The sequence below is a fragment of the Notothenia rossii genome (assembly GCF_949606895.1).
Source record: "Notothenia rossii genome assembly, chromosome: 7".
Lineage (NCBI taxonomy): Eukaryota > Metazoa > Chordata > Actinopteri > Perciformes > Nototheniidae > Notothenia > Notothenia rossii.
The window spans coordinates 5,505,041-5,532,993 of NC_136905.1; the positions used below are offsets into that span (position 1 = coordinate 5,505,041).

At 39.5% G+C, this 27,953-nt stretch overlaps 1 protein-coding gene across 2 annotated transcripts; it reads right to left on the reverse strand.

The window, feature by feature from the left end:
* LOC307012820 (uncharacterized protein) lies at nt 1–27,836 on the reverse strand. Of its 2 annotated transcripts, XM_079640009.1 has the most exons (8): nt 27,693–27,836; nt 27,078–27,233; nt 26,559–26,663; nt 5,741–5,845; nt 5,224–5,328; nt 4,707–4,811; nt 2,347–2,451; nt 1–1,219 (listed from the first exon to the last, which is right to left on the reverse strand). In XM_079640009.1, exons 2-8 carry the CDS (start codon nt 27,200–27,202, stop codon nt 898–900), a joined length of 972 nt encoding a protein of 323 aa, XP_079496135.1. In that variant the 5' UTR covers nt 27,203–27,233; nt 27,693–27,836; the 3' UTR covers nt 1–897. The 2 variants fall into 2 exon arrangements, with proteins under 2 accessions (XP_079496135.1, XP_079496136.1); XM_079640010.1 differs by lacking the exons at nt 26,559–26,663; nt 27,078–27,233; nt 27,693–27,836 and adding exons at nt 6,243–6,368; nt 8,235–8,754.
* Between the last annotated feature and the right edge of the window lie 117 nt (nt 27,837–27,953).

The following is a 27,953-nucleotide window of genomic DNA, read 5'->3' on the forward strand; positions in this document are numbered from 1 at the left end:
AACCTTCAGCCGCCTTTTTCTTGTTTTAATGCCATTGAAAACAACTTTTGATCAGAATAACAGCTAAGGTGAGCATATCTCCGTGTTTTGCTACCTAAAGCTACGTCGTGTGTTGTCTGTATTTGCTTCCCCTGTCGCTAGTTCTGATCGCTCAGTGATGATACTTATTTCTATAATCTGTGGAATCTCAGCATGTTAGCTAAGCTTGTTTGTGCAGATCCGATAAGTATATCGATCGATTTATACCTAGAGTTTTGTGCTAAGTGCGTTAGCATGTTTTCGATCAGGGCCCATTTAGACCTTTCTTGTGAAACTTGTGTTTTGTTTCGGTAAAAATGGTTCGTATCATCAGTTAGCTGAGTTTCTTCCCGTTAGGAGGGTATGACACATTCATAGTTTTTTAAATATTAAGAAGCCCTGAGACACAGTGTCATGAAAAAAAAAAAAAGCCCCGCCGGCGGGGTCTTTGGGGCTTAACAGGACCTTCTTAAAACAAAGAAATATATATAGCCTAAAAAGATTTACAGATATCTTAAAATGAGTGTTTTTAACCCAAAAATAAGTACATTTGAATTGATGCAACGACATTTAAGAATTATAATCTTATAAGGAAAATGTGCATGAATTCAGCATATTCTACTGCTATTGTCCCAAAATTATATTTTATGTTAGACAACATAATGAATTTTTCTTTTTCTGTTGGCAGATCATTTTTCTTATTTTAAGTAATATATTACTAATTTTATTACTTATTTTACTTGTTTTTTTAGGCTTAGTTTTTGCAGTGTAGTTAAATTACTGTTTCCATCCTCAGTGTTTTGCTTTGTGGGTTCAATCCAGTTGCTCCACGTGCACATAACATTTACTAAGGAAAACACTGCTGTCTTAATACACAATTCAAAAACATTGACTGCAGAAGATGTAGTGCTGCAATGAAAGTTGATACAAGAGAAGAGAACCACCGCTAATGGCGCTGCATCTGTTCGCCCTCTTACTTCGTACAGTGCTGATCTGACTTTGACCTCTGGTTCTGGATCTTTCTCCACACTGGGGACACGAGGAGTCTCCTGATGGAGGTCGCTGCTCCCAGTATGAGGTGATGCACTGTCTGCAGAACCTGTGTCCACAGCTGGTAGAGACTGGATCCTTCAGGACGTCCTGACACAGAGCACAGCCTGACAGCTGCTCCTCCACAGGAACAGGACCTTTTCTCTTCTCTCTGTGGAGATGAACACATCCTTTATAGCACACGGCAATACTGGTGGATCATGGACAATATAGTGTTCACCAATGGTACAATCCAAGGTGGCAAATGATGTCGATATCTCTGTATAATCAGGTAGATATTTCACACTTCTCATTATTATAAAACAGCATCCTGTCTGGATTCATGACATCACCCGGAGGAGCACACAGCATGTTCCCTGTATCTACTAAGACAGGGGTTCACAAAGTGGAATGATTTCAGAATCCTCTTTTTGTGAACCCTGAGGTGTTTCTTTTTTTTTAAATTATTATTATTTATTTATAATTATTAATAATAACGTCTGCATAGATTTTTTTTATTATGTAAGTCTGTTTAATAGGTAAGGGGGACAAATAAAGGAATTTGGATTCTGACAGATTTACAACAGTATAATTTGCAGATGAACTGGGATCGGAGCATCAGGGCCTTCTATTGCACACAGAAGTCAGATGGCTTTCGCAGGGAAACGTTTTCAGCCGTCTGTATGAACTAAGGGACGAGCTGTGCTTATTTCTGATGGAGCATGGGTCCCAGCTCGCTGACCACCTGACTGACCCTGACTGGTTAACAAGGCTGGCATATTTGTCTTGCATATTTGACAGACTGAACGGACATTGTCATTGCAAGGTGAAAACACAAGCATCATGTCCCTGAATGATAAAATCTGCGCACTCAAGAGGAAAGTGACCACAAGTCATCTGTCATCCGACATGGAGGACGCACTGGCAACTGTCAAGTGACCGCACATTAAAGACAGCTTTTTAATTCGAAGACGCTTGCTGAGTTCTGGATTTCAGTCGAGAGGGAATACCCACAGTTTTCCAAGGCCGCAATGGATGTCCTGACGCCGTTTGGCTCCACATACCTGTGCGAAAAGACATTCTCTGCACTGACATATACACAAAGAAAATACAGATCTCGTCTAAACGTGGAGGATGATCTCCGAGTGGCTGTCTCCAAAATAAAGCCCAGGATGGACTTGCTGTGCTCCATGAATATTGCCCACCCGTCTCATTAGGTGACATTAACGCTGAAACATAGCACTCAATGTTCACTCCTAAATTACATGGAGATTACTTTGACAGTAAACAGACTCTTACTTTGTGTCTGAGGGTCCAGGTTCATTACTGAAGTATATAGGTTCCCCTTTAGACATGTCACTCTTCATAGACAGACAGCTGGGGAATGGAGACTCTGCTTTCCATCTGTAGAAACAACAAATTGTTTTACACAAATCATTAGTTAATTCACAGAGCAGCTTTTGACTTCTGTCTGTTCACCGATTAAACATTTTTAGACTTGGCGGATCTTTCGGTTGTTGAGTCTTGCTTGATGGTGCTTGGGCTCAATTCATTTGAGAGTGAAATGCTTTACATGTGTAACTCATATGAAATATAGGGCCACTAGACCACTTTATGTCATTTAGGAATACATGTTGATCTGCACAGAGCGCTCTAGAGAATGTGAACGCAGGGTGATGAGTGGCGCATATAACTCAGCCTTTGTGTCTCTCTTTTTCCCTGTGAACACCCTGAAGACGCAGAGACAACAGTCGAGCAGTAATATAGTGTACATAATAGCATTTTAAAAAAGTGGTTATTTGTACTCAAACTATGTTGATTAACAAACTATAAGTTGACCAGAACCCCTGTGTGAATCCGAACTAGCAGTCGACAGCCAGTGTTGATATATAAGTGTGGAAACTCCGGTGAGTTGAGGCTTTAGCTCCTTGTTTGCACCTTTAAGGGCTAGCCTGCAAATATGACAATGACAGTTCCCAGGGCTGCCAAACTTTGAGTTCAGCTTGGAGTGAGATATTTTTTGTGTGGGTGGGGGGGGGGGCGGGGGGTATCCAGTTTTACAAATATATTGAACATGTACAAACTATTACATTCAAAATTGACAAACATAACTTGACAGGGATTAACTCTAATAAATGAGAGGTCGCTTCCATAAACCAGTGGCGGCACCAGATATTTTCTTTTGGGGGTGCTGTGGGGTAGCTTGACGTTTCAGAGGGTGCTCTCTGTTGTTTTTATGTTACATGTGTAACTAATGTCCTGCAGGTCACCGTTGAAAAAGAGAACTTTTGATCTCAAGGGGCTTTCACCTGGTTAAATAAAGGCTACAAACAAACAAAAACATTTAGGGTTTCCCATTAATGTACCGGGCGCAACAGTGGAATACGCACATACACAGTGTACCCGCGACTCTTACAATGAAGGCTTGATAATCAGCTCATAGGTGTAAGCATGGGTAAAGTGCTATTTTTTATAAGTGGGGGATGGACCTAACCTCCTCTGGGATTTTTTTTTTAAATATTGAAGTAAATGCATCAATCTGGTGCACTTAAAGAGCAAAATAAAGAGATCTATGGATACATCTCTCAACACCCGAATAAAACAGATCTACTTTTTCTTTATAGATATTTTACAAATCACTCCCCTTTCACACTGTATTCTTGTTTTACTCTTCATAATTCTTTCATTTATTCTCTTATTGTTTGATAACTATAATGATCATATGAAGGAGTGCCTCGGAAATAATTGTTTACATAAATGGTGACCAAACCGTTTGAGACCCACTGAGATAACAACAACGTCAGGTAGCGCTGCGCTCTCTCTCTCGGAGCGGTGTTCCGGTGCTCTCCGCCAGCAGCACTACATCCCTGAGTGCAGGCATATTGTCATTCAAGAGAGAATAGGATGCGTATTTCTTTTGAAAACATGTTTTTCTATTAGCCGATTTAACTCGTTGACGTAAATAACTTTCATGGGAGCTCAGGCCCCACATGGCTCCCACATAACTCCCACACCTGTCACCTGTAAAACATGAACAACAGTCTCTCACTTGCATCTTTTCCTTGCGTCTTAGTCCCTTCCACCAGGGAAGCATTAAGAGACGCAAGGAAACCACGAGAAGGGAGAAGAAGCAGGGAAATGAGTTAAGAGCAATGGGATGTCCTTTCCTCCGGAGCATCACGTGAAGCGACGTCCGTTTATGATTTGAAGGAATACAGCTGAAATCATCAGTAGGGATCTTAATTATATTATTCAGAGGGAAAGGACTCTTTTATTTGAATGTTAAAGAGCTCTATTTTTTTCTTCTTCATATTGTTGGCATAATCTAATGTAAATTGTGTTGAATGTTGCCGGCAATAAAATTGTAAAATGTTCAACTATAATCTAACTCTACCACGAGTTATTCATGGCATACCACTATTCGGACCTAGGTAGATGTAAGTGCGTCTGATCTTGGTGGGAGATAGGACTAGAGGTACAGGTTTATATTTTATTTGGTGAACCCAACACAAAGTCCAACACGTGGTGCACAAGTGTTAAATAAAACGTTGTTACTGTACTAATAAGTTTCTTAACTGCGCTCATTTAAGGTTTAGATTTCAGATTACATAAAAACGGAATTCTCTTCAAATCAGATTACAGTAGAAACAGACTCTTACTTCTTGTCTGAGGGTCCAGGTTCATTACTGAAGCCTGGAGGTTTATGCATAGACCAGTCACTCTTCAGAGAAAGACAGCTGGGGACTGGAGAATTTGCTCTCCGTCTGTGGAAACAACCAATGTTTTACAAATATCATTAGTTAATTCAAAGAGAAGCTTTTGACTTCTGTCTGTTCGCCTGATTAAACATTTGTAGACTGGTTCTCAACTTTCTGTTTTTGAGTCATGCTTGTCAGTTTCTGCTACTACAAATCATTTGAGAGTGAGATGTTTTACATGTTTGTATTTTAGTTGGTAAACCCAAACACAAAGTCCACCATGTCGAGTGTGAGAATGATTTCACTGTAGTACATTATTCATTGTCGCTGATGATGCCAAGGTGCAAAAGTGTTAAATAAAACGTTGTTACTGTACTCTACGAAGTTTCTAAACTGTGATCATTTAAGGTTTAGATTTTCAGATTACATAAAAACGGAATTCTCTTCAGGTCAGTTTACAGTAGAAACAGACTCTTACTTCCTGTCTGAGGGTCCAGGTTCATTACTGAAGCCTGGAGGTTTATGCATAGACCAGTCACTCTTCAGAGACAGACAGCTGGGGACTGGAGAATTTGCTCTCCGTCTGTGGAAACAACCAATGTTTTACACATATCATTAGTTCCTTCAAAGAGCAGTTTTGGACTTCTGTCTGTTCGCCTGATTAAACATTTGTAGACTGGTTCTCAACTTTCTGTTTTTGAGTCATGCTTGTCAGTTTCTGCTACTACAAATCATTTGAGAGTGAGATGTTTTACATGTTTGTATTTTAGTTGGTAAACCCAAACACAAAGTCCACCATGTCGAGTGTGAGAATGATTTCACTGTAGTACATTATTCATTGTCGCTGATGATGCCAAGGTGCAAAAGTGTTAAATAAAACGTTGTTACTGTACTCTACGAAGTTTCTTAACTGTGATCATTTAAGGTTTAGATTTTCAGATTACATAAAAACGGAATTCTCTTCAGGTCAGTTTACAGTAGAAACAGACTCTTACTTCCTGTCTGAGGGTCCAGGTTCATTACTGAAGCCTGGAGGTTTATCCATAGACCAGTCACTCTTCAGAGACAGACAGCTGGGGACTGGAGAATTTGCTCTCCGTCTGTGGAAACAACCAATGTTTTACAAATATCATTAGTTCCTTCAAAGAGCAGCTTTTGACTTCTGTATGTTCACCTGATTAAAACAAAACATTATTAGACTTGATCTAAATATTCTGTTTTTTAGTCATGCTTGTGGGTTTCTGCTACTACAATTCATTTGAGTGAAATGTTTTCATTTGGTGAACAAACTCCTGGATGTCCAGTATGAGAATGATTTCACTGTAGTAGATTATTTACTATTGCTGATGATGCCAAGGAGCACAGGAAGAGTTCAATTAAACGTTGTCACTGTACTCTATTACATTTCTTAAATGCGATCATTTAAGGTTTAGATGATCAGATAACATAAAAACGGAATCCTCTTCAGGTCAGATTACAGTAGAAACAGAATCTTACTTTGTGTCTGAGGGTCCAGGTTCATTACTGAAGTCTGGAGGTTCCTCTTTAGACTGGTCACTCTTCAGAGACAGACAGCTGGAGACTGACGATTTGTCCTCTTCCAAATCACTCATCTTCTCCAGTCTGAACACACACACACACACACACACAGTTGTATTACACACAATGCACTGTTTTTTGAGAACAAAAATTCGTAGCTAATGCACCATAATACATTCTGACGAAAAATAAAAATGATTATGAATACAAATAAAATAAAAGAAGCCTCCCGTGAGTTACTACAAGCTATAAAGTACATTTAAAAAAGGTTTTATAGAATAAAAGCTCACTGCGGGACGTTGTAGAAATGCGTGTGTGCACCACGACAAAGGAGCCTCATTCACTTTACATTAGGCGCTTTCACACCGCAGTACTTCATCAGAACTCTTTAGTTCATGAGAACTCTTTAGTTCTGATGAACTAAGTACAGATCGCGTTCACACCGGAATAAATCCCTGGGGGTGGATTAGGCAAATGAAGCCGCTGACGTCACTTCTTCTTCTTCTGCTTTGGGTTTACTGGCAGGCCGCAAACAACTTCACGGAGTATACTGCCACCTGAAATCCCCGGCCGGAAGTCCCCGGAGTTAGGGACTGGCTTCAGTAGAAGCTGCTGGGACTCCCAGCAGCTTCTACTGAAGCCTTCCGAGTAAATCGCCAGAACGCCGACACCTCCTCATCTCCACCGCTCCCATGTTTTTTTTTGTGTTGCCATAAATTAGTATCTCTGCGTTTCTGCGCTGGGCTAATGCTAATAATGTTAATGCGAGGATAATAAAATGGTGGCTTCACAACACTTTTTTTGAGTTTTACGGGGCGTGGTTTGCAATCAGAAATATAGCTATTTTCTCACAAGAGAGCCGCATGAGAGTCCCTGCTCTCTAGCAGGGACGGAAAAGGGGGTAAAAAGGTTCTCATTAACAAATTTTAGTTCCTGCTCTTTTTGGTGTGAACGCGACATTTCGGAACTATATCGGAACTAAAATGGGAAAAGCACTCTGGTGTGAACGCGGCTATTGGCGTTGTTTGCGTAGTGCATGCACGTGCACGGTGTCGCATGACCACCGAAACAGAAAGATATGGACACAAGATGTGTGCAAATGTATTTCGTTTCATGTGGACATGATTTAAGTGGAGGGGGGACCTACCCTCCTCTAGGGGGGTCCGGCACATGCTCCCCCGGGAAGATTTTTTTTATTTTTTATGTTGAAGTTAAAAGCATCAATCTGGTGCACTTTGAGAGCAACATTAAGAGCTCTATGGATACATCTCTCAACACCCAGATGAAACAGAACTGTAAGCAGATTTATTTTTCTTTATGGATATTTTACAAATCACTCCTCTTTCAAACTGTATTCTTGTTTATTAATAAGAACCTTTTTTTACTGTCATATAGTATTTTATACCCATTTACTTTATTCTCTTATTTTTTTATAACTATAATGATCATATAAAGATGTGCCTTTACCTCACTGGTTGTAGAAAAACCTTCGTATATTCGTTAGCATTATTATTATTATTTTGTTGTTTTGTTTCCCATCGTAAAGCATCCTTGGGTCTCTTGAAAGGCGCTATAAAAATTAAAATGATTATTATTAGCATAGCTAGCTAACCAGATGCTAATAACAACAAAGTTATTGACTGTATGATCAGTATTACAGAAGAGCAGATCGCTACTGGGCTTACAACTAAAGTAACAGCCACGCAGAAACTGCGGCATGTGTACGGCTCCTTATGGGTACTGCAATTTCTGAAGTGCCGGAGCAACGGTGCTCTCCGTCAGAACTACACCCCTGTCAGACGAGACATATACCACGTGATGACACGTTAGGCTTGTGTTGTGTTCAAGCACCCTGACCTTGGCCAGGAAAAACAGGCACACCCTTGTTTAATTTTGTTGCGGTCTAGATTTCTTTAATTTTTTTATTTTTTGCGTGTGTTTATAAATTACCTCGAGGGCCGTACCAAATGGTCTCGCGGGCCGTATACGGGGCCCGGAGGTTCCACAGCCCTGCATTACTGGATCAGCGAGCTGCATGAGAGGATACTGACGGGCTGTCAGGAGAGAGGGGGAGAGAGAGAGAGAGAGAAAGAGAGAGAGAAAGAGAGAGATTCCGCTCATTTCTCCCGTTATTATCCAAAGTTAATGTAGGCCTACATTTGAATAATGTACTTCCTTTGAATGTAATAATGATGTTGTTTGTTGTTCCAGGCCGGGCTCCAGGATGAAATGACTGAGGGGGCTGTTAAAAAATCCGAGGGGGCGATTTTTTTTTTCACAACAACGAAAAATACTGGCAATGTAATGAATTTACACACCAAGCTTTTTTCCTTCTCGCTGCTCTACAATCTCTTTGCTTCTTTATTTGTTATTCTGGATTTACCTCTGTCGTTCTGTTCTTTTCCTCTGATCTTTAATATTAGATAGTACATTATTAGATGGCTGAACTTTGTTTAACAGACTAACATTGATTTCCTCAATTTATAAATGGACAGGCTCTGTAATTATACCATAACCTTTTCTCCTCTATCCCTTAACTCGTCTTCCTATACAGATTTACTTACCTCTAGTCAAATCAGGATTAAAGAAACATTAATCAGGTTGATTTTTTATTTTCAGGATTGAATGTTCAAATCAAGGCCTAAAACCTGGCATTTCATAAGAAAGTGACTAATATATAAACCAAATGTAATGTTGGATCAAATACTACACCAAATGGACAGACAGATTAAAAATAAAAATAAAGTCCCCTGGTTTGTCTCTAGAGTCTAACTGCCATGAGAAAAATCAAATCAATGTTCCAAAATCCGTCACGAGATTTCGCTCATTGTACCAATATGGTTGATATAATACATAACATATTATTATTCTAGTAAAAGGGCTAGCTTTGGCAAAAACCTGATCCATACAGCCCTAAATAATAACAAGTAACCATCACGTGTGGTGCTATCTGTAGTTGTTTGTCTTATTTTTTGTTGATGTCAAACAACATGGATTTCAAGTCAATATACGAAAGTAAATCAAGAAATTAAGCAAACAAGCTGATCTTCAAGTTCCTCAAAAACACTGGTATGAGGACAAGGATTTAATATGAACATTTAATAAATCAACAGTAGGTGGCGATATATGCTCCAAGTGGAAGCGATTCGCCAATAAAGACAGAAGAAGAAGAAGTAGTAGTAGAAGAAGAAATACGCTAACGCTACAAACAGCTAAATACACACGCTAACATTAAGACTAGCTGTTAGAAATTAAAATCAATGTTTTGATGCTATAATGTAGCTTAAACATACCGTCAGTTTAAACGCTCTTTTATACTGAAAAACCAGAAATTCTTGTGCACAAAGCAGTTAAGCTTTTATTCTGAAAGTCCTTCATCTACGGTTAGCATTTAGCATGTGGCTAATATACGATTTCCTAAAGAGGTGAATTGAGAAGCGAAATGACTTGGAGTGGTGAAAACCGAAGCCTACTGATTTAACACTACAACGATAGATGTCGAGATACTACCATGTCGAATATTAAATGAAAGTACAGTTTATTTGAATACATTATTGTTTACAGACGAGAGTAGCATGTGACAACATCCGGAATGACCGGAAACCAAACGAGCCGAGAAGTATTGTTTAGAGTATTGATTACAGCGTTTAGAATGTGTTAAATGAAAAGTGATGAAAGAGAATATGAGGAGAAACGGCGTGTTAAGCATATATTGAATGTGAAAAGAACCTATCCTCTGTTTAAATGCAATAACGGACATTGGAGACGAGGTGAGCCGGCTGGCGGGGAGGAGCCAGCAGAGGATATATATAGCAGCGCCGGAGGAGAGATCCGCTGTCTTCTTCTTGCTCAGGAGAACCAGATCACAGCTGTTTTCTGCCGGAACAATATTCTGTCTGTAACACTACCGCGCCTTTTTTAATTAAAGTATCCCATTTGAATCTTTTCAGAGACTCCATTTAGTCTCATTTTAAAGCTTCTCTCCTGGACGCGAGAATAAAGAACATATTTAACAATTGGCGAGCTAGCCAGGATCTCGCAAAACCGGGAGAGACTACAGCAGGCTGCTTGCTGGACCCGCTGGCATCCGTTCAGCACACAGAGAGCTCAAATCAACTAGGTATGGAGAAACCTGTTATATCGAATTCTTCAATAGTTAATGTAGGACAATGTTAGTTCTGTGTGTTTGACGGCGGCCAGCGGATCCTGAAAATAGCTGTGCAATTTAAGTTAAAACAAGCCTAAATTGATAAATATTGGTAGCATACCACGTGGCGTTGCTTTGTTGCAGGCAGGGTGAGTTCAATTTCTTTTTTTCTATTTAACCCTGCATGCTATTCGTTTGTCTGTTAGTACATGTCGGCTAGAGGCCAATCACTATATGTGTCTTTTGTGGCGTTTTACGTTTTACGTGAATGGTTTTAGGCCATTAAGCAGTCGGGACTGCTTGAGGCAAAGACACAGCCAAAGTTTGAAGCTAAGGTTATTGGAGTGAGTGTTTTGTGTAACAACAGCGTGAGGCTGTTTTAAAAAAGTCCTATTTCAAGGAAAAGGCCTGAGTAGTTTGAAGCTCTCAGTGGTTACACCATTCTGTTTTTCAAGACATTGCGTTGTGGATTACGGCAGGAAGTGCGACATTCGTGCGTTAGATAGACGATATTCTTCTAATTGTGTTTGCTTAGCGTCCTATTTGTCCCATAAATAGCGTGTTTAAACAGAAGAGATGACCATACTGGCTCTTAAAGTCAAAACATTTACGTACATGGGTAGAGGGCTATGACGTAAGGGTATGAGGCCCATTTATCATTGTAAACTAAATGGAAATGTTATTTTAAACTACAGTGTTGTGTGTAGAATTTACTAGACAAAATATCACATCACCAATTTCAACTCCAGGTGTTTTCTCAAATCCCTTTGTTCTTCAGGTCAAAGGTTGGAAAACCAGTTGCCATTTTGTCTTGACCTCATGTTCACGGTGAGCCACACGGCAGTCACCATTTCATGAAATGCTAATTGAAGTACTCTGTTTGCTTTAACACACTGAGGCTAGGCATTCCATCTTCTAAAGAACATCATACTTCTTGTTAGAGTTAGAACTATTGGAAGTACTTCTGCTGGTAAATGTGTATTGGCGGTTTTGTGAATATTCTTCTTTGCAAATGTGTTTTGGCGGTTATGTGTTGTGTTGTTTAACCATAGTGTAAATTCCTATTTTAAAGATATTTTTGAGGAAACTAAGTTTCTCCTTTGTTAAAAACGAGTCAGTTTTGAAACAGCTATTCCCTAGTGGATTAAGCTGGAATTTAAAATAGCGCACTCTGGTGGTAGTACAGAATTATTACCCAAATAGCGGAAACACCATAACATTGTGAATTTGAACCAAATTCATATTTCAAAGTCAAAACCATACACGGTACAACTTTATTTTAACATTTCATATTTTAATTTTGCATATTTTTTATATATTAATTAACTTTATTAATATTTTACCTTAAACTTAAAAAAAAAAAAAAAAAAAAAAAATCGATAAAAATAATAAAACTTTGAGCAAAAAAAAAAAAGAAAAAAAAAAAATTAAAGTTCGGACGAACAGCAACGAAGGTGCTAGTCAGAAGATTAGTGCTTCATCTTTGATAAGTTCATAAATAATTAGAGAACATGGCACCAAAACAAACTAAGTTGAGACTAGACGCAGGGCCAGGCTCAACTGCAGATATCAAGGAAAGGGTAAAAATCAGATCCGATGCTTTAACAGTTTCAAGTAAAAGACAGAGGACATGGAACCAAATGGAGAAACTGTTAGAACAGTGGCAAACGAGAGGATTGATTCCAGCAGATGATCAACCTGGACCAACGGAAAAAGCTGTAGTTGAACATGAGAATGCTGAATATCTACAACAGGAAAACGCATGGATCAAAGCCGGACAACCCTCTTGGTATGGACCTGTAAACATTGCTATGAACAGAGCTGAAAAAAGAAAAGCTATGGTTGCAAGTCTGGTATTCCATCTGGAAGATGCCAGCCAAGGATTGACAAACAGCTTACATGTGGAAGAACTCGGCAGAATAATGAAAAAGGAACTCAACAGAGGAATGGAAGAGAGACGAAAGGCAGTTGAAGCCCATAATGACATTGTTGCAGATAGACAACAGAGAGAACAAGAAGAACGAAGAACCGGTGCATATACCTCCATGCCATTGATAGCGGCTGGAAGAGGAGGATTTCGATACAAATCATGGACTCACAGGGACATGGAAGCATTAGTGTCAAAGCTACCTCCACTCACGAAAGGAGGTCAGAAGTGGGTGAATGATCTGAAGAGATACACAGCCCAGGACCACCTGTGCTTGGGAGACATGAGGGCCCTGCTCGGACGGATTGAAAGACGACTTGAAGTGAGAGCAATAGATTCCGAGGCCAATTGCACAAATGACCCAGATGACACTCCATTCAACTACATCAGGTCGAATTATTGGGCTGCTATTCGTCACATCTACCCAACAACACGGAGTTTACATGCCCTCAACAGCCTGAGAAAAGAACCGGGGGAAGACATGTATGCCTTCCTGAAGAGATGTGAAGGAGTGTGGGAGGACTCCACTGGAGAACGAGTATAATCCAGCTACATAGAGCCACATATGTCACCACAGGAGGGAGAGGTTGAATGTTATTTAAAAGATAGTGAGTAGAATATTGCATTTACACAGAGCATCCACAGATTAGAAGTAGCAGAGTAGAACATTTAGTAGACTATTTTTGTAATTATGAGAAGGAAAATACATTACGAGTGATGTTGTTCCCCCACACAGAAAACTATTGTGTCCACACAACTAGTGAGGCCAAGAAGACGGGCTTCCACCCAAAATATGCAAGGGGCGGCGATACACCTGACGTGAAGCTGTCCAGACCTGAAAACAGAAACTCGATTCTGCTGTGGTGAAGTCTGGCTACAAAGGGAGGTGTCCGATAGGGTCGCTTGTCTCAAACCAGTGAAGAAGTCAACAAGAACCCAGCTGAACTAGAGAGTGACTGTTAACGGGAGAACAGTGACGGAGCGACGGAGACTGGCCCAACATTTTCCAGCCAGTACATAGATGGACCCCGTCAGAAGACCGGGGCTGTGTTTAAAGGGGAACTTCATTTATTGTTAGCCAGAAGTGCAGTTTTTAATCAAACAATTATTTGATTTATGGAGTCAGATTACATTTTTCTCATAAACACAATTTTATAATCGGTCTGAAGTATCTGTTTTAAGGCATGAGCCGCAGATTAAATAACATAACACTGATTGAGAGCTTGGATGAAGAAGTTGTAGGGTTTTTACAACAGTTTCAAGAATCAGTCTTTATTTATTTATTCTTGAGTAACTTTACTGATTTGTGGTGTTGTGCGTAAGGCAATATCTCATTTGAGTGAGGGGCACCGGCCCTTCATGCAGGTCACTCTGAGAGAATAGTTCATATTTTCCCTCCAGTTTGGAGAAATATTATTTTATCATATGTTAGTTCAGCAGTGTCAACCAATCCTCTAATCCTAGAGTTATCGAGACGCATTAGCGACACCAGAGGTATTGTTTTTCGCAGCAACGATGACGCATAATACCATTACAAAAGCCATTATTGAAACAAGTAAACTATTAGAAGTGCTAATTGCTGATTTTTTTTTTATAGTGAATATGCATTTATACCATCAGAAAACCATAAATCATACGATATTTTTGTACCCCTTGTGGGTACACGGAGAAGTTATATTTATTTAGTGCAACGTTATGAGTTTTACATGTCCTGTACAGAATAGGGTAATCATTGCAATATTAATTGAGCATTTTATGCTCAAAGGAGGGAGTGTCATGATTATACAGATATGTTGATTTCAGTGACGTTGTAGTTAATAAATAATAACATGTAGTCAACAAGAGGTATGCCGAAGCTCGGGCCTTCTCCAAGGAGGGAGTGGTCCAGTTTTAGATATTAGACAAATAGAAGTGGATGAATATGTCAGAACTCTGAGTAATATTATGCAAGTTTTGTCTACACAGCAGGCTAGGAAAACTACAGAGATACCAGACGAGACACCAGAAGAGACTCCTGTTCGGCCAGGTGATTGGGTGAGGGTGAAGGTTCACAAAAGACAGTGGGCTCATCCCCGGTGGACGGAAGCGTGAAAGGTTGTAACAAACTTCACACGCGCTCCGGTTTAAAGGTAAAGAAAAAGGAGCAAATTGACACCACCTCACACATTGTCACCCTTCACTGGCAACTTCCAGAACATTATTGGGAGTTAGGACTGATTTTGGCAGAGCTGGAACAAAACAATAAATAGAAATAAGATAAAGATAGAAACAGCTCAAAAGACAAATTGTCTATAGATTTTTATAGATTGTACATTAATGTGAATACCTATTTTTTGTTTTACATCTGTAAAAAGAGTCCAATTTGTTATGTTATTTTTGTACTCATTATTTAAATTCTGTAACGGACACAACCAGGTTTAAAATAGAGATGATGAGAACAAAGCCAAACCAATTGTGGGGTCCCCTAGGGATAAGAGTCAGAATAGCATTGTTGATTGTGCTCATTACACTTGGCACCTTTCTGGTTGGAAGGGGAGTACAATATTATGTAAGACATGGATCCATTAGTTCACTCATAGAATGCCCACATCACTAACAAGACTCCAGCTGGGTTTCAGAGACTTTCACTTATCCCCAGAGCCAAAAGATCAGCTGAGCAACAAGAGGAGGAGTTAGAAATACTCGGTCCCAAACAAGAGGCGGTTATAATCAAGATGATTCACCCCCCCTTATATGCAGTTCTTGTATCAAATGATGAGATGGGTTTAAGTGATTGGGATATGTAAGTGATGGGGATTTACAGATTAGGGGAATCTCTAAATACACTGGATCCATGTTTTAGTCTGTACCAGAAACACCCCCTGTTAAGCTATGAACAACCGATCGGTGACCTGAGCACAATTATTGAAAATGATTGTTAGACACAGGCTACTAACCCACAAGTACAGCTTTGTACGTACAAACTCTATGAACAAGATTCCCCAGCAGACAGTGGCGACATTGCAGATATGTCCAGTCACCAAAGTTACTACGGTTCTAAATAACAGTGAGATTTAAAGTGATGGAGAAAATATGGAGACGTTCTTTTATAGTGTGTGAAATATGTGGTGCTTGAAACATCTAGGTATTTAAATGTATAGAAGAAAATGGTTTCCTGAAAGAGTTAATTGGAATAAACATGTTACAGTGGGTGAAGGCAATGTTTAGGGATATGGTAAAATTATTAGTAGACATGAATTGTGTTTAGATGACATTTAACAACTAAGATGGATAGTAAGATTAGGAAAATAGAGTGGAAAAGGTTGGATTTATTTTACCTCAGTGTGTTAGAATTAACTATACGTAATGCCTCCCGAGATCTCTCTCTCTCTCTCTCCGCCTGTCAGAACGCTACGACCCCATCGTCCAAGCAGACAAAAGACCTCACCACGGAAGACTCCTCCTCCTCCATAGAACAGACAGAGAACCAGAGCTGAACCAACAACTCCAACGCTGCATCCAGAACTATATCCACCTGAGGCATCCAGAACCAAAACCAGGTGACATAAAAAGGCACACTCTCATCGGTCCCCCACAGGACATGAAGTTCCAAGCTGAGCCACAAGATTTGGGCACAAGAGCAGAGTGTGGGACATGAGAGCGGAATACGCCCTCCATGCAACAAAGTAGAGACTGTAAAGGAGGAGATGAAAAGCAAAGCAGATGGGACACTGAGAAGAGTTACAGCGGAAGGATCCAAGAGCGGATGGACTGAGGAGAAGGTGGACGGAGGAGAGGAAAGAACGGAGGAGTTGGCATGGTCCGGCAGAATGTGAGGGGGTCGTGGCTTGACAACCAGAGGGGGAGAGAAGGAAAACGGGAGTGAGTGAGTTTACACATAAACACACTTATTCACCAACGAGAAATACGTAAAGAAAAAGATTTATTAGCCATGAATTAATAAATTGGTGAATTTATAAAGAAAAAAGAGGAAACTATTAAATAACCCTAAAAACACACTGAGGGTAGAACATATTATTCAATCTTTTCATCATATGAACAAATTATTCTTTAAGAGATTTTTATTCATGTGTGAATTTGGGGAAGATTTAATTTGTTACAGTATAGACCTACAGTTTAAAGGGATGGTTTTAGTAACCACTCTATAAAAGCAGACAAATCTTTATTTGTATGGAAAATGTTAAAGGTAGAGCTAGTACCAAGCCAAAGATAGTATTCCAATCTAGAGTATTGATTTCTCCATTGTAGCATGGTTATTACCTCAGGAGGGAAGATTAAGGTGGAAATAACATTTGTTTTTTGTCCAAGATGTAGAGTTTTAAAATGACACTGGGCAAAGAGCGAAAGCAAAGTTTAATTTTAAAAAAAAACTAATGTAGTTGGGAGCAATACATGCGGGGCCTTGGATCACTCATTGTGATGGTACATATTTGTTACAACAAACATCGTTTAGGGAGAAGGGGTCGCTCAACCCACCCTGCAGATGTTTTAAATCTTACTTGCAGCTTCAGAAGGAGCGCACGGCACCAGAGTATGAGTTTTAAAAGACAAGCGCCACCAGCTCCTAAAGGTCATCCATTCAATCAGTGATGACCTGACTTTTAGAGATGTTATTTAAAGGAGAAACATATCTGCCATAGGTGTAAATTCCTGAATTAAACTACAAACCATTAATGAAATGACTTCTGTTTTTAAAATCCTTGTTAAAGGAGGGAGTAATTATCACATGCTCGGGCACCCAAGGTTCCACACACTGTAAAAGGGGTTAGCTTAGTTATTTAAGTAGACCATAATTGAAAATAAATTAGTATAATGAGTTATTGATATTCCACTGGTTCTCACACCATTTCAGGGACTCTATCACTGCATTAGAACAGACCACCCAAAGGTACTGAGTAGGAACTTTTAAGTGATGAAACTCTACAACTGTTGTAACTGACCAAAATCTTCTCCCAGAAATGACTGTCTAGAAAGCCGTACCCCAGAGTAGAACGTACCGATTGATCACGACGGCCCCTTCTAGAGAACATATTACTTTCATACCTTAAATGGTAAGGAGGGAGGGTAAATTTCTCAGGAGGAGACGGTTACAAATGCTAGCAGAACAAGACGACCCACCCCGTATACAGATGTGGATGACAATGATGAGTTAGTTTAAATGATACGGATGTTCGGAGATGAGATTGATCAATGAATGTCCAGCCGATGTGATTCTTTAAATGATGAAATCATGTGAAGAAGTGAGCAAAATTAAAATGGAGTGAATCCATTTCAATTTACTTCATACTATTCCAAGATAGTATATTTTTAATATTTTTATTATTCCAATTAATTTTACACTATTCTAAGATAGTCCATTTTATTTGACTTTATTATTTTATACTATTCTAATATGGTAGATTTCATGTTGTATAAATCATTGCTATTCTAAAATGGTTTGTTTCTTTTCACTTTGTAAAAACAAGTGCCTTAACACTGAGTGTGGTATGAGAACGGTTTCTGTGAAAGGAGGGAGGAAGAAATGTTCTGATACCAAGCCATTGCTGCTATTTTGAAGAATGATATTGAATGCAAACACTAGAAGTTATACACAAGGGACAACTTTTAGGTTTGAACCAGGCAAATAATTTATTTTGTATTTTTGTAAAGTTAAGCCTATTGAACCATTCCATTTAGATTGTATGTTTGTAATATGAGATATGTACTATGCGAAGTTCAGATGAAGAACTCATTGATTTCAGTATTATACACACCTTTTAGGTGTGTAAGGAGGGACTGTTAGAAATTAAAATCAATGTTTTGATGGTATAATGTAGCTTAAACATACCGTCAGTTTAAACGCTCTTTTATACTGAAAAACCAGAAATTCTTGTGCACAAGCAGTTAAGCTTTTATTCTGAAAATCCTTCATCTACGGTTAGCATGTAGCATGTGGCTAATATACGATTTCCTAAAGAGGTGAATTGAGAAGCGAAATGACTTGGTGTGGTGAAAACCGAAACCTACTGATTTAACACTACAACGATAGATGTCGAGATACTACCATGTTGAATATTAAATGAAAGTACAGTTTATTTGAATACATTATTGTTTACAGACGAGAGTAGCATGTGGCAACATCCGGAATGACCGGAAACCAAACGAGCCGAGAAGTATTGTTTAGAGTATAGATTACAGCGTTTAGAATGTGTTAAATGAAAAGTGATGAAAGAGAATATGAGGAGAAACGGCGTGTTAAGCATATATTGAATGTGAAAAGAACCTATCCTCTGTTTAAATGCAATAACGGACATTGGAGACGAGGTGAGCCGGCTGGCGGGGAGGAGCCAGCAGAGGATATATATAGCAGCGCCGGAGGAGAGATCCGCTGTCTTCTTCTTGCTCAGGAGAACCAGATCACAGCTGTTTTTTCTGCCGGAACAATATTCTGTCTGTAACACTACCGCGCCTTTTTTAATTAAAGTATCCCATTTGAATATTTTCAGAGACTCCATTTAGTCTCATTTTAAAGCTTCTCTCCTGGACGCGAGAATAAAGAACATATTTAACAAAACTAACGCACACAACTACCTTTTGCGGTAACTAATAACGTTACTAGTTAACTATTCCCATTCAGTAACGCCGTTATAGTTACTGTGATTTAAATGGGTGCGTTACTGCGTTACATTATGTGATCCAACTGAACCGAATCTCCCTGCGGATGTAATTTACAGGCGAATACAGCGATATCCTCTCACAGTACCATGGAAAAGTGAAAGTGACCAGAGAGGAGTGATGATTGGTTAACGAGGAGTAACATTTCAGGGTAAGCCAATCAGAGACAGAGTTGGGCGGGTCTTGCCTTATGGGGAAAATACACAGACACAGACACACTTGCTAATGCTAACACACACACATACACGGCAACGCCCACCAGCAGCACACACACACTATGGCAGATGCAAGTATCAGCGAGAGCAGCAGCGCATTTACAACTTGGAGATATAACCACTATTTTCAATATGTGGGGATAAAGGACGCACAAAATATCACGGTCAAATGTAAACTGTGTGCAGGACAGAAAGCATTGTCCACATCGAATAACAGCAATGCCGATCTCCTGAAGTCGCCAAAGACCCCACCGTCTCAACCACCGGCAGTGACCCAGATGGAGCAACACCATTTAAACAGCCAAAAAACGATTTTTTTGAAATCGCCACATGTCACCCAGAGTCAGGGGCGGACCTAGACAAATATTCATGGGGTGGCAAGAGGGTGGCAGGAGAATTTCAGGGGTGGCATCCCCTGGCAGAAGTATATGCTGATTTAATTGCAGTCATATCAATCAATGTTAACTTGGAAAGCCACAATATTGATATTTTAACTTAATAACATTAGGTGACATTATTGTGGCACATCAGTAAAGCCTTAAATATAAATATATAAGGTGGCACACGTAATTTAATGAATTTTAACTGAATGAGTTGGTTTAACTCTTAGACCAGCAGGGGGTACCAAATATGCAGACTGTTGCAATAAATACATTAATTAACTGTCTCATCGATGTGTGTCTGTATGAATATGATAATATTAACAATCATATTATTCCTATCAGCTGTCAATCACTGTTATGATTCACATATTCAGTGTTATTATAAAATAAACTATATTTTTTGGAGGAGTTAATGATGAATGTTCCTCAAGATGTTTGCTCACCCTCCTTCAAATTAGAAAGACCAGTAATTATTATCATAATTCAAAAGAATCAAAGGAACAGTTCAGCGCCCCACGACTTCATTGCAAACAGTTAAAACCTGGACTTTACATCAGAAAGAACAAACATTAAAGAAATGACTAACTGCATCAGTTAGGGTTAAAAAAAACGTGTATTCAGCTAAAACATATACATCGCTGAAGTTATTATCCAGTGGAAAGCCCTTACCTACTGGCCTAGTTAAATCAAAGTGCTTACTTTTTTTTGGCTGGGCAGTGAAGTTTTACACACCGTCTTATTTGACTTTCTCAGGACTTGAAACGTTTTTTTGGGGGCGGACCCCCACAAAGAAAAAACATATATTTACACATGTAAGGTCATCTTCTTAAACAGTTTATTATTCTCATCGACTCATCCGTGAGCAGAGCATCAAGTTGGCATGTCTATAACAGCTGAATGTGGCGATTACCATCTTGATCAGCAAAACGCCACACAAACTTATTAAGATTTAAAGCTATGGTGCGTTTTGATTCAATGCTGAGTACAGCCAAACTTGACAGGCTCTTCTTTGTCATAGTAGACCGCAAACAGTTGCGGCGCCAGAATATTTGTGTTTGGTAATCTATGGTAGGGCTAACCCATACAGTGGTGGGGCTCAAGTCAGTATTTGCAATGTAATTACATACACGCTCCCCTTGATAGTGAAACGCCACGCGTGAGGTTTAGATTACTTCCCTGTCTCAATCCAAATGTAACTGTATGAAATAAAAAGGCACATTTGTCTTGTAGTAATTAAAAAGGGCGACCTGGAGCCAATCCTGTAATTTCCACACAGGTGAAATAGTTGAAAACCCAACCCCTGCAGGGGGGTCTGGGGGGATTCTCCCCCAGGAGATTTTTTGAAATACTAACATCAAATACACATTCTGGTGCTCTCTTGAGAAGAAAAATAAATAAATATATATTACTACACGACGTATTTAAAAAAATGAATGCCATTTTAGTTTTTTGTTACTTTGTTCTGAAAGCTGAACCTGCTGCTCCTCACAGAGAGAAGAGGGAAGAGGCTGTGTGAATTACTTTACATTGTGGATAAGGGTGGATAGCCCCCATTGTTCTGTGTGTCAAAATGAAAGACAGCCCACACACCTATCAATCATCAAACCGTGGGGTCTTATAGTTGTACCGATGTATATAGAGATGTACTACAGCAAAAGTATTCTCCGTCGGGACTTCCTGCAACAACACCACGCCGTTATCGTGATTCTGATTGGCCAGAAGACATTATCAAAGATGTTCTATTGAGAAGACGATCACTACGTGACAAAAGTGTTAAAAAACGTTTCTAGTCTTCGGTATTTCCAGACAAGTGGCTACTGAAATCAATCTTTCTAACTGCTGTCTGTGCAATTTACTCCGCGAGTTGGCAGACTTTATTTTGCTTACTTTAACATCATTGTTCATGGTGGGGGTAAGCCATTTATTGGTATGGCTGTAGCCTACCCCAGCCATACCCTGACCGCAAATACCTCATTCCTTCTGTCTCTACTTGTATCCGAAATGCTTCTCGTTTTGCGCTGTCCTCCCGTTCAAATGAAATCGCCGCCAATCAGATTTCCAAGCTCGCGCCAAGGGGGGGGGGGAGGGGTTACAAGGCTCGCGTCTTGTGCTGCATTCACTTGCACTCGGACATTAGAGATTTTCTCTCCTAAATGTCCGATGAGCCACAACTTTTCTTTCAAAACAAAGCTGCCAAATGGGGTGGCAGCTGGGGTGGCAAGGCATTTTTCTGAGGTGGCAGCTGCCACCCCGTGCCACCCCGTAGAACCGCCACTGCCCAGAGTCAACTAAACAGATTGATTGCTGAAAATAGTTTGTTTGTCTTCAGTGTCAGTCTGACCGTTTATTATTTATCTAATTGTTACTGCCAAAAGAGTGTAGTTCTTGTTTAATTGTTACACTGCCAAAATAGTGTAGTTGTTGTTAATGTGTGCACTGTGGTGATTGACATTATTCACCCACGGATCTATGGGTTGGGGTATTGTTCTGCACGGACATTTTTAGTGAACCGGACTTCCTGTTTCCGCCGGTCTTCGCTTCCCGGACATGAAGTTGTTTACAATGGTTTTCAGATGCTAAATAAAAGTCTAGCTTGTACCTTTGATACCCCGCCTCCGACTCCCATCTCTCGGCACCATAACACTGCCAAAAGAGCGTAGTTGTTTTTATTTCATATTGCACTACTTAGAACTTGATTGTTGAGGCCACAATAAAGATGCCTGCTTTATTGTTATTGCACAGATTACAGGTACTGAGACAACGAAATGCAGTTTAGCTTCTAACGGTCTAACAAGCAGTAAAATGAAAAGTAATGTACACAATCTACAGAATAAAATATAGAATTAATTGAATGATGAATAAACAGTGAGGGGTATGAATACACTAGATATACACAGCAGCCTGTGAGCAGTATTAACAGTGTGTATGAATATGCTAAGATATATAAAGTATGAAAACGGTAAGCAGTGCAAGTATAGCATACATGCCAAACTTTCCAAATCCAAAAGAGGTAGGTTTGCACGTGGCAAATGTGCACGCCCACATTAGGTAATCAGAAGAAATGGAACCCCAGTAATCACATGTATAAACCATGTATTTAAAATATATTGCATAATTTTATGCATTTTTCAGAAAAAGTGGTAGTCTTTGTGTTGCGCCATAAATCAGAAAATACTGCATTAAAAAAGTAATTTCCTGCATTTGTATACTGATAAAGTGTGATATAAATAATGTACAGGCTTTCAGATTGCTGTAGTTCACTAAACACATTAAGGACATGTTTGGTGTTTAAGATGTCAGAAAAAGTGAAAGAATGGGAGATAAATATCCCCAAATCTCAAAATTGCATTATATTTTGTGTGTGTGTGTGGTCCTCTTTCAGTTGAGACACTGTAGGATGCTTGCGGAAAAGACCAAACACTGGATGTCTTTCAGTCGCCAACATGTGTTTTCGAGACACTGATATTAACGGGGAAATCCTGCAGGACTCAAATGCCTCGTCGGGGGTAACGCTGCCTTTCCCGCAGCGTTACTCCCGGTCTGCACGTTGTTTCTCTTTTAGAAAAACAGAGGACTACTGTTTGTATGATGCGATCACGCTGCAAACGATGTCCACCAAAAGTTGAGTCCAGTGTCTATGGAGTGTCATTTTTATTTGTTCTAGTTTGGGAAGATTGAAAATCGGTAGAGAAGCCAGCTAAGTCGGTAGGGTTGGCATGTAGTATAGTATAAAATATATGGATATTAATTTCATGATAAACATTGTGGAACAATGATGAAAAATGTGAATGGAAGTGGTGACGTAAAACTGACACAAAACAACAACAAACTTTTGCCGAGCCAATGGAGGGTTTCATCAGCAGCGGGTACAAACCACCAATGAGCGCTCAGCTCGAGATACCAGCGAGTCGAGAGAGTGAATTATATCTGCATTTTCTCTTTTGAGAAGCCCCCACCCCCCATGTTGCAAACTCTTTGTTTAAAGCTAATTGGCCATTGGAATGTGTGGAGTAAGTCTCCCAAGGGGGATGCTCACATTCCACAGCTCCCCCCCTCCTCTCCTGTGATCTCCCAACCCCCAGTCTGTAGGTTTGTGTTCGCTGCAGCATGTCTGTTAGGCCCCACCCCCCGCACACAGAGAGACACAGGGAGATCGCTCTTCTGGAGTGAAGAGAGCGGAAATAATGATATTGCAAGTTAGAAACGTAAGATGCATTTTGACAGACAAGATGGCCAGTCCGCCACTACACCCAGCCCAGCCCACGTAAACTGTCAACGGGGGGAGCCTCGCTGCTGGGGGAACGGTGGACCTAGTGTCCCGACCGGAGTGGGAATAATAATAATAATAATAATAATAATAATAATAATAATCTATGCATTTTATCCATTAATTTCCCCAACATTGTGGTAAAAAAAACACACGTTTAATCCATGTTGGTGTACTTCAAATACAAAAAGCATCGGTTTGTTTTCTGATCAGAAAATGCAGACCGGCTCAAACAAACGATGTTCGCCGAATTGACATGAAAGCACTAATAAATGTAGTTTCATCCACTTGAGTTTACAACTACAAAAATAATCGATTTGTTTTTATATCACATCCTACGGGAGGAAATTCACCAGCTCTCACTATCGATCCTAATTTAATCATCATCTTCACCACGATCATTTATGTTTATGTTCCCCGAATTGACATGAAAGCACTGACAAATATGAATATACTGTAGTCAACTTCATTAAAACGTTATTAACGTGCCTAAACTCAGTAATTCACCATTTCTACGCATGACAACAAACTTTGTCCGTGTTTGGTTCTCTCGCCGCACAGTGAAGCGTTCCCGCATTGACGTCACTTCCGGCTTCCCCCAAAACTTCAAAATGAGTCGAAGGAATTTCCCCGCAATGTTCGAAATTATTGATATTTATCGGAACGGTATCGCACCTTCTTTTTTAAACTGACGGTTCGAGATGACTAGTAGCCCAATATTTCATTGCACAACAGTTGTTGGGATGCTGTCACAGGCTCTTTAAACTGTCGCACTTTCTGTTGTTTCTATCGCGCATTGCCGGTATGAAAGGGTCTGTGCCGGAAATATCAAACATTTAATAAAAGTGAAAAACAATGAACAAGACTTAACGTATTAATAATAATTAATTATATTTATTCCGTTTGGATGTAGGATTTTTGAGTTTATTTAGAGCAGCAGTGATCTTCAGCAGAGAGCTAAGCGCTGTCAGACCGGACCTAACCCTGAAAAGTATTATCATCTAAAATGAATCATTATGTTATTCATATTAAATAGATATTGTATTTTTACAACTTGTATTTAGAAATACTCTGTTGTAATTATTGATGCATAAATGTGTTCATCCATTCAATGTGGCATCTGCTATAATGGGGTTAATGTATGATATTACTTAATAATAAAATACATTATAATATATGATATGATAATTATATTTTAGTTTTATTCATTTCTTATTTCATAGTTTCTCATTATTATAATTTTTATCGCTCATCTTATTTTTGATTTTATTAATCTGTGTGAATCTGTGCTATCCTGTGTTTCACTCTTACCCTGTTGCTGTTTGAACTACTGAATTTTTTTGGGGATTAATAAAGGTCCATCTTATCTTATCTTAATGTATACATTGATTTACTTCAATCTACTGTACTTTGTAAAAACACCCCAACAATATTACAAAAAATATACTGCATAAAGCAAACTATATACTTTATTTGATCTAAAATATTGATGTTTTTTCATTATAGTAGCCTGTGAAAACCATAACAAATAAGTGATTAAATGCTACAGTATTCAGCAAACACAACTGCAGAGCTGCACACATTGCAAACAGACTAAGTTCTACAACACCCAGTTGTCTTTGTGTATTTGTGAATGAAGCGCCATCTTATGGTTAAATCCTGTAATTGAACAAATGGGGAAATTTGGCAACGCCCTCTAGCAATTTGGCAACACCCCCAGCCACTGGGATCCGCTGGGCTTTTGACTGGGACACACCCATGTGAGTCATATCTGGAGTGCTACATCTGTTAGCGCAGTTAGCTAATCAGATGCTAACAACAACAATCCCCGGTACCTGTGCGTTCTCTCTCGCTCGCTCGCTCACACAAAATGCGCTTGACACACACACACACACACACACACACACACACACACACACACACACACACACACACACACACACACTGAGGGCCGAGCTTGAATGACACACAAAGACCCAGAAGAACTGTTACTGTATCCTATTCTTTTTGATGGCTTTAATGTATGATCATATAACAGCTGAACAGACCGCCACTGGGCTTGCAACTAAAGACACAGATACCCAAAAACGCAGCATGTGTACAGCTCATGGTACAGCTCCTTATGTGTACAGCAATTTTTGAAGTGCCGGAGCAGCGGTCCGGTGTGTTCCAGCAGCACTATACCCCTGCTCGCGAAACAAAACGCCACTTGATGTGGGGTTTTAATGTGTTGTAACTATAGACCTTAGGTTGTAACGTGCGTTACTGAGCATTGTAACAGGTATTATATTAATCACATTTCATTAGTAATGTGTTACATTTCTGCGTTACAGCAAAAAGTAATACATTACTGTAACTTAGTTACTTTTGTAGCGCGTTACACCCAACACTGTTAACAAACATTTTAAAAATACATATTGTCCAAGTAGTCGAATAATTTTTGGAGTTATAGTTGGTATTTATCCATTTTTTTGCAATTTAAAACCATTTTATGCCACTGATACAATGATAATATAATTGCCTATTGAAATATCCTAAAATAATGTTAGCTTACTGTACTCCACAGCGTTTTTTCTGGACTATACTCTGCAAATTATATTATTAAAGAATTGTTTAGATTATAAGCCAACATAAAAACGGAATCCTCTTCAGGTCAGTTCACAGTAGAAACGGACTCTTACTTTGTGTCTGAGGGTCCAGGTTCATTACTGAAGTCTGGAGGGTTCCCTTTGGACCGGTCACTCTTCAGAGACAGACAGCTGGAGACTGGAGACTCTGTTCTCTGTCTGTGGAAACAACAAATGTTTAACACATATCGTCAGTTCCTTCAAAGAGCAGCTTTTGAATTCTGTCTGTTCACCTGATTAAACATGTTTAGACTTGTTCTGAACTTTCTGTTTTTGAGTCATGCTTGTCAGTTTCTACTACTACAATTCATTGGAGAGTGAAATGTTTTACATGTTTCTGTTTCATTTGGTAAACCCAACAGAAAGTCCACCATGTCGAGTGTGAGAATGATTTCACTGTAGAACATTATTGACTATTGCTGATAATGCCAAGGAGCACAGAAAGAGTTCAAATAAACTTTGTTTCTGTACTCTACTAAATTTCTTAACTGCGATCATTTAAGGTTTAGATTATCAGATAACATAAAAACGTAATCTTCTTCAGGTCAGTTTACAGTAGAAACAGACTCTTACTTTGTGTCTGAGGGTCCAGGTTCATTACTGAAGTCTGGAGGGTTCCCTTTGGACCGGTCACTCTTCAGAGACAGACAGCTGGAGACTGACGATTTGTCCTCTTCCTCCTCATTCAAATCACTCATCTTCTCCAGTCTGAGAGATCAACCATCAGCACTGGGACACACACACACACACACACACACACACACACACACACACACACACACACACACACACACACACACACACACACACACACACACACACACACACACACACACACACACACACACACACACACACACACACACACACACACACACACACACACACACACACACACACACACACACACACACACAAATAAAATAACACATTTGTTTCAATCAAAACCATCATCATAATAAACTTTGTTAAAATACAACAAATCAGTCAGACTACAGACAGGCAGTTCTCCATTTTGTCTGTGCTGAGCTGTTGCATGTTTTTGTAACTATGATGAATCAGAAACCAGGAAATAAAAAACGTTTACAACATTTTGCAGAGGTTTCATTGGAATCTAGACGCTGATTTTTAAACAAGAAATAATGTTCTGACGTCCAATATAACAGAGTAAATAATGAATACAATCACCTTGTTTCCTTCCTCCCGCTCTGTGAGGTGTAAAATGGAGTCTGGCAGTCTGACTTCCTACTTTGCCTTTAACGTCCTCACCTGTCTGCAGCTCCTGCCCTTTGTATCATAACCAGCCTTACCAGTTGAACAGAAACACATACTGTACAGGGATTATAAGCAGTAAAACAGAAATAATAAAAACAAACTCTCGACAAAGTTATTGAGATAAAATAATAATACCACAGTGTGAAACTAACCCAGTAACAGGAAACACAATGC

Coding starts and splice junctions, on each gene's coding strand:
- LOC307012820 (XM_079640009.1), bottom strand. CDS start 27,202: ATGAGTGATTTGAATGAGGAGGAAGAGGACAAATCGTCAGTCTCCAGC. Junction 4,812..5,223: donor CCTGGACCCTCAGACAGGAA/GTAAGAGTCTGT, acceptor TTGTTTCCACAG/ACGGAGAGCAAATTCTCCAG. Junction 2,452..4,706: donor CCTGGACCCTCAGACAAGAA/GTAAGAGTCTGT, acceptor TTGTTTCTACAG/ATGGAAAGCAGAGTCTCCAT.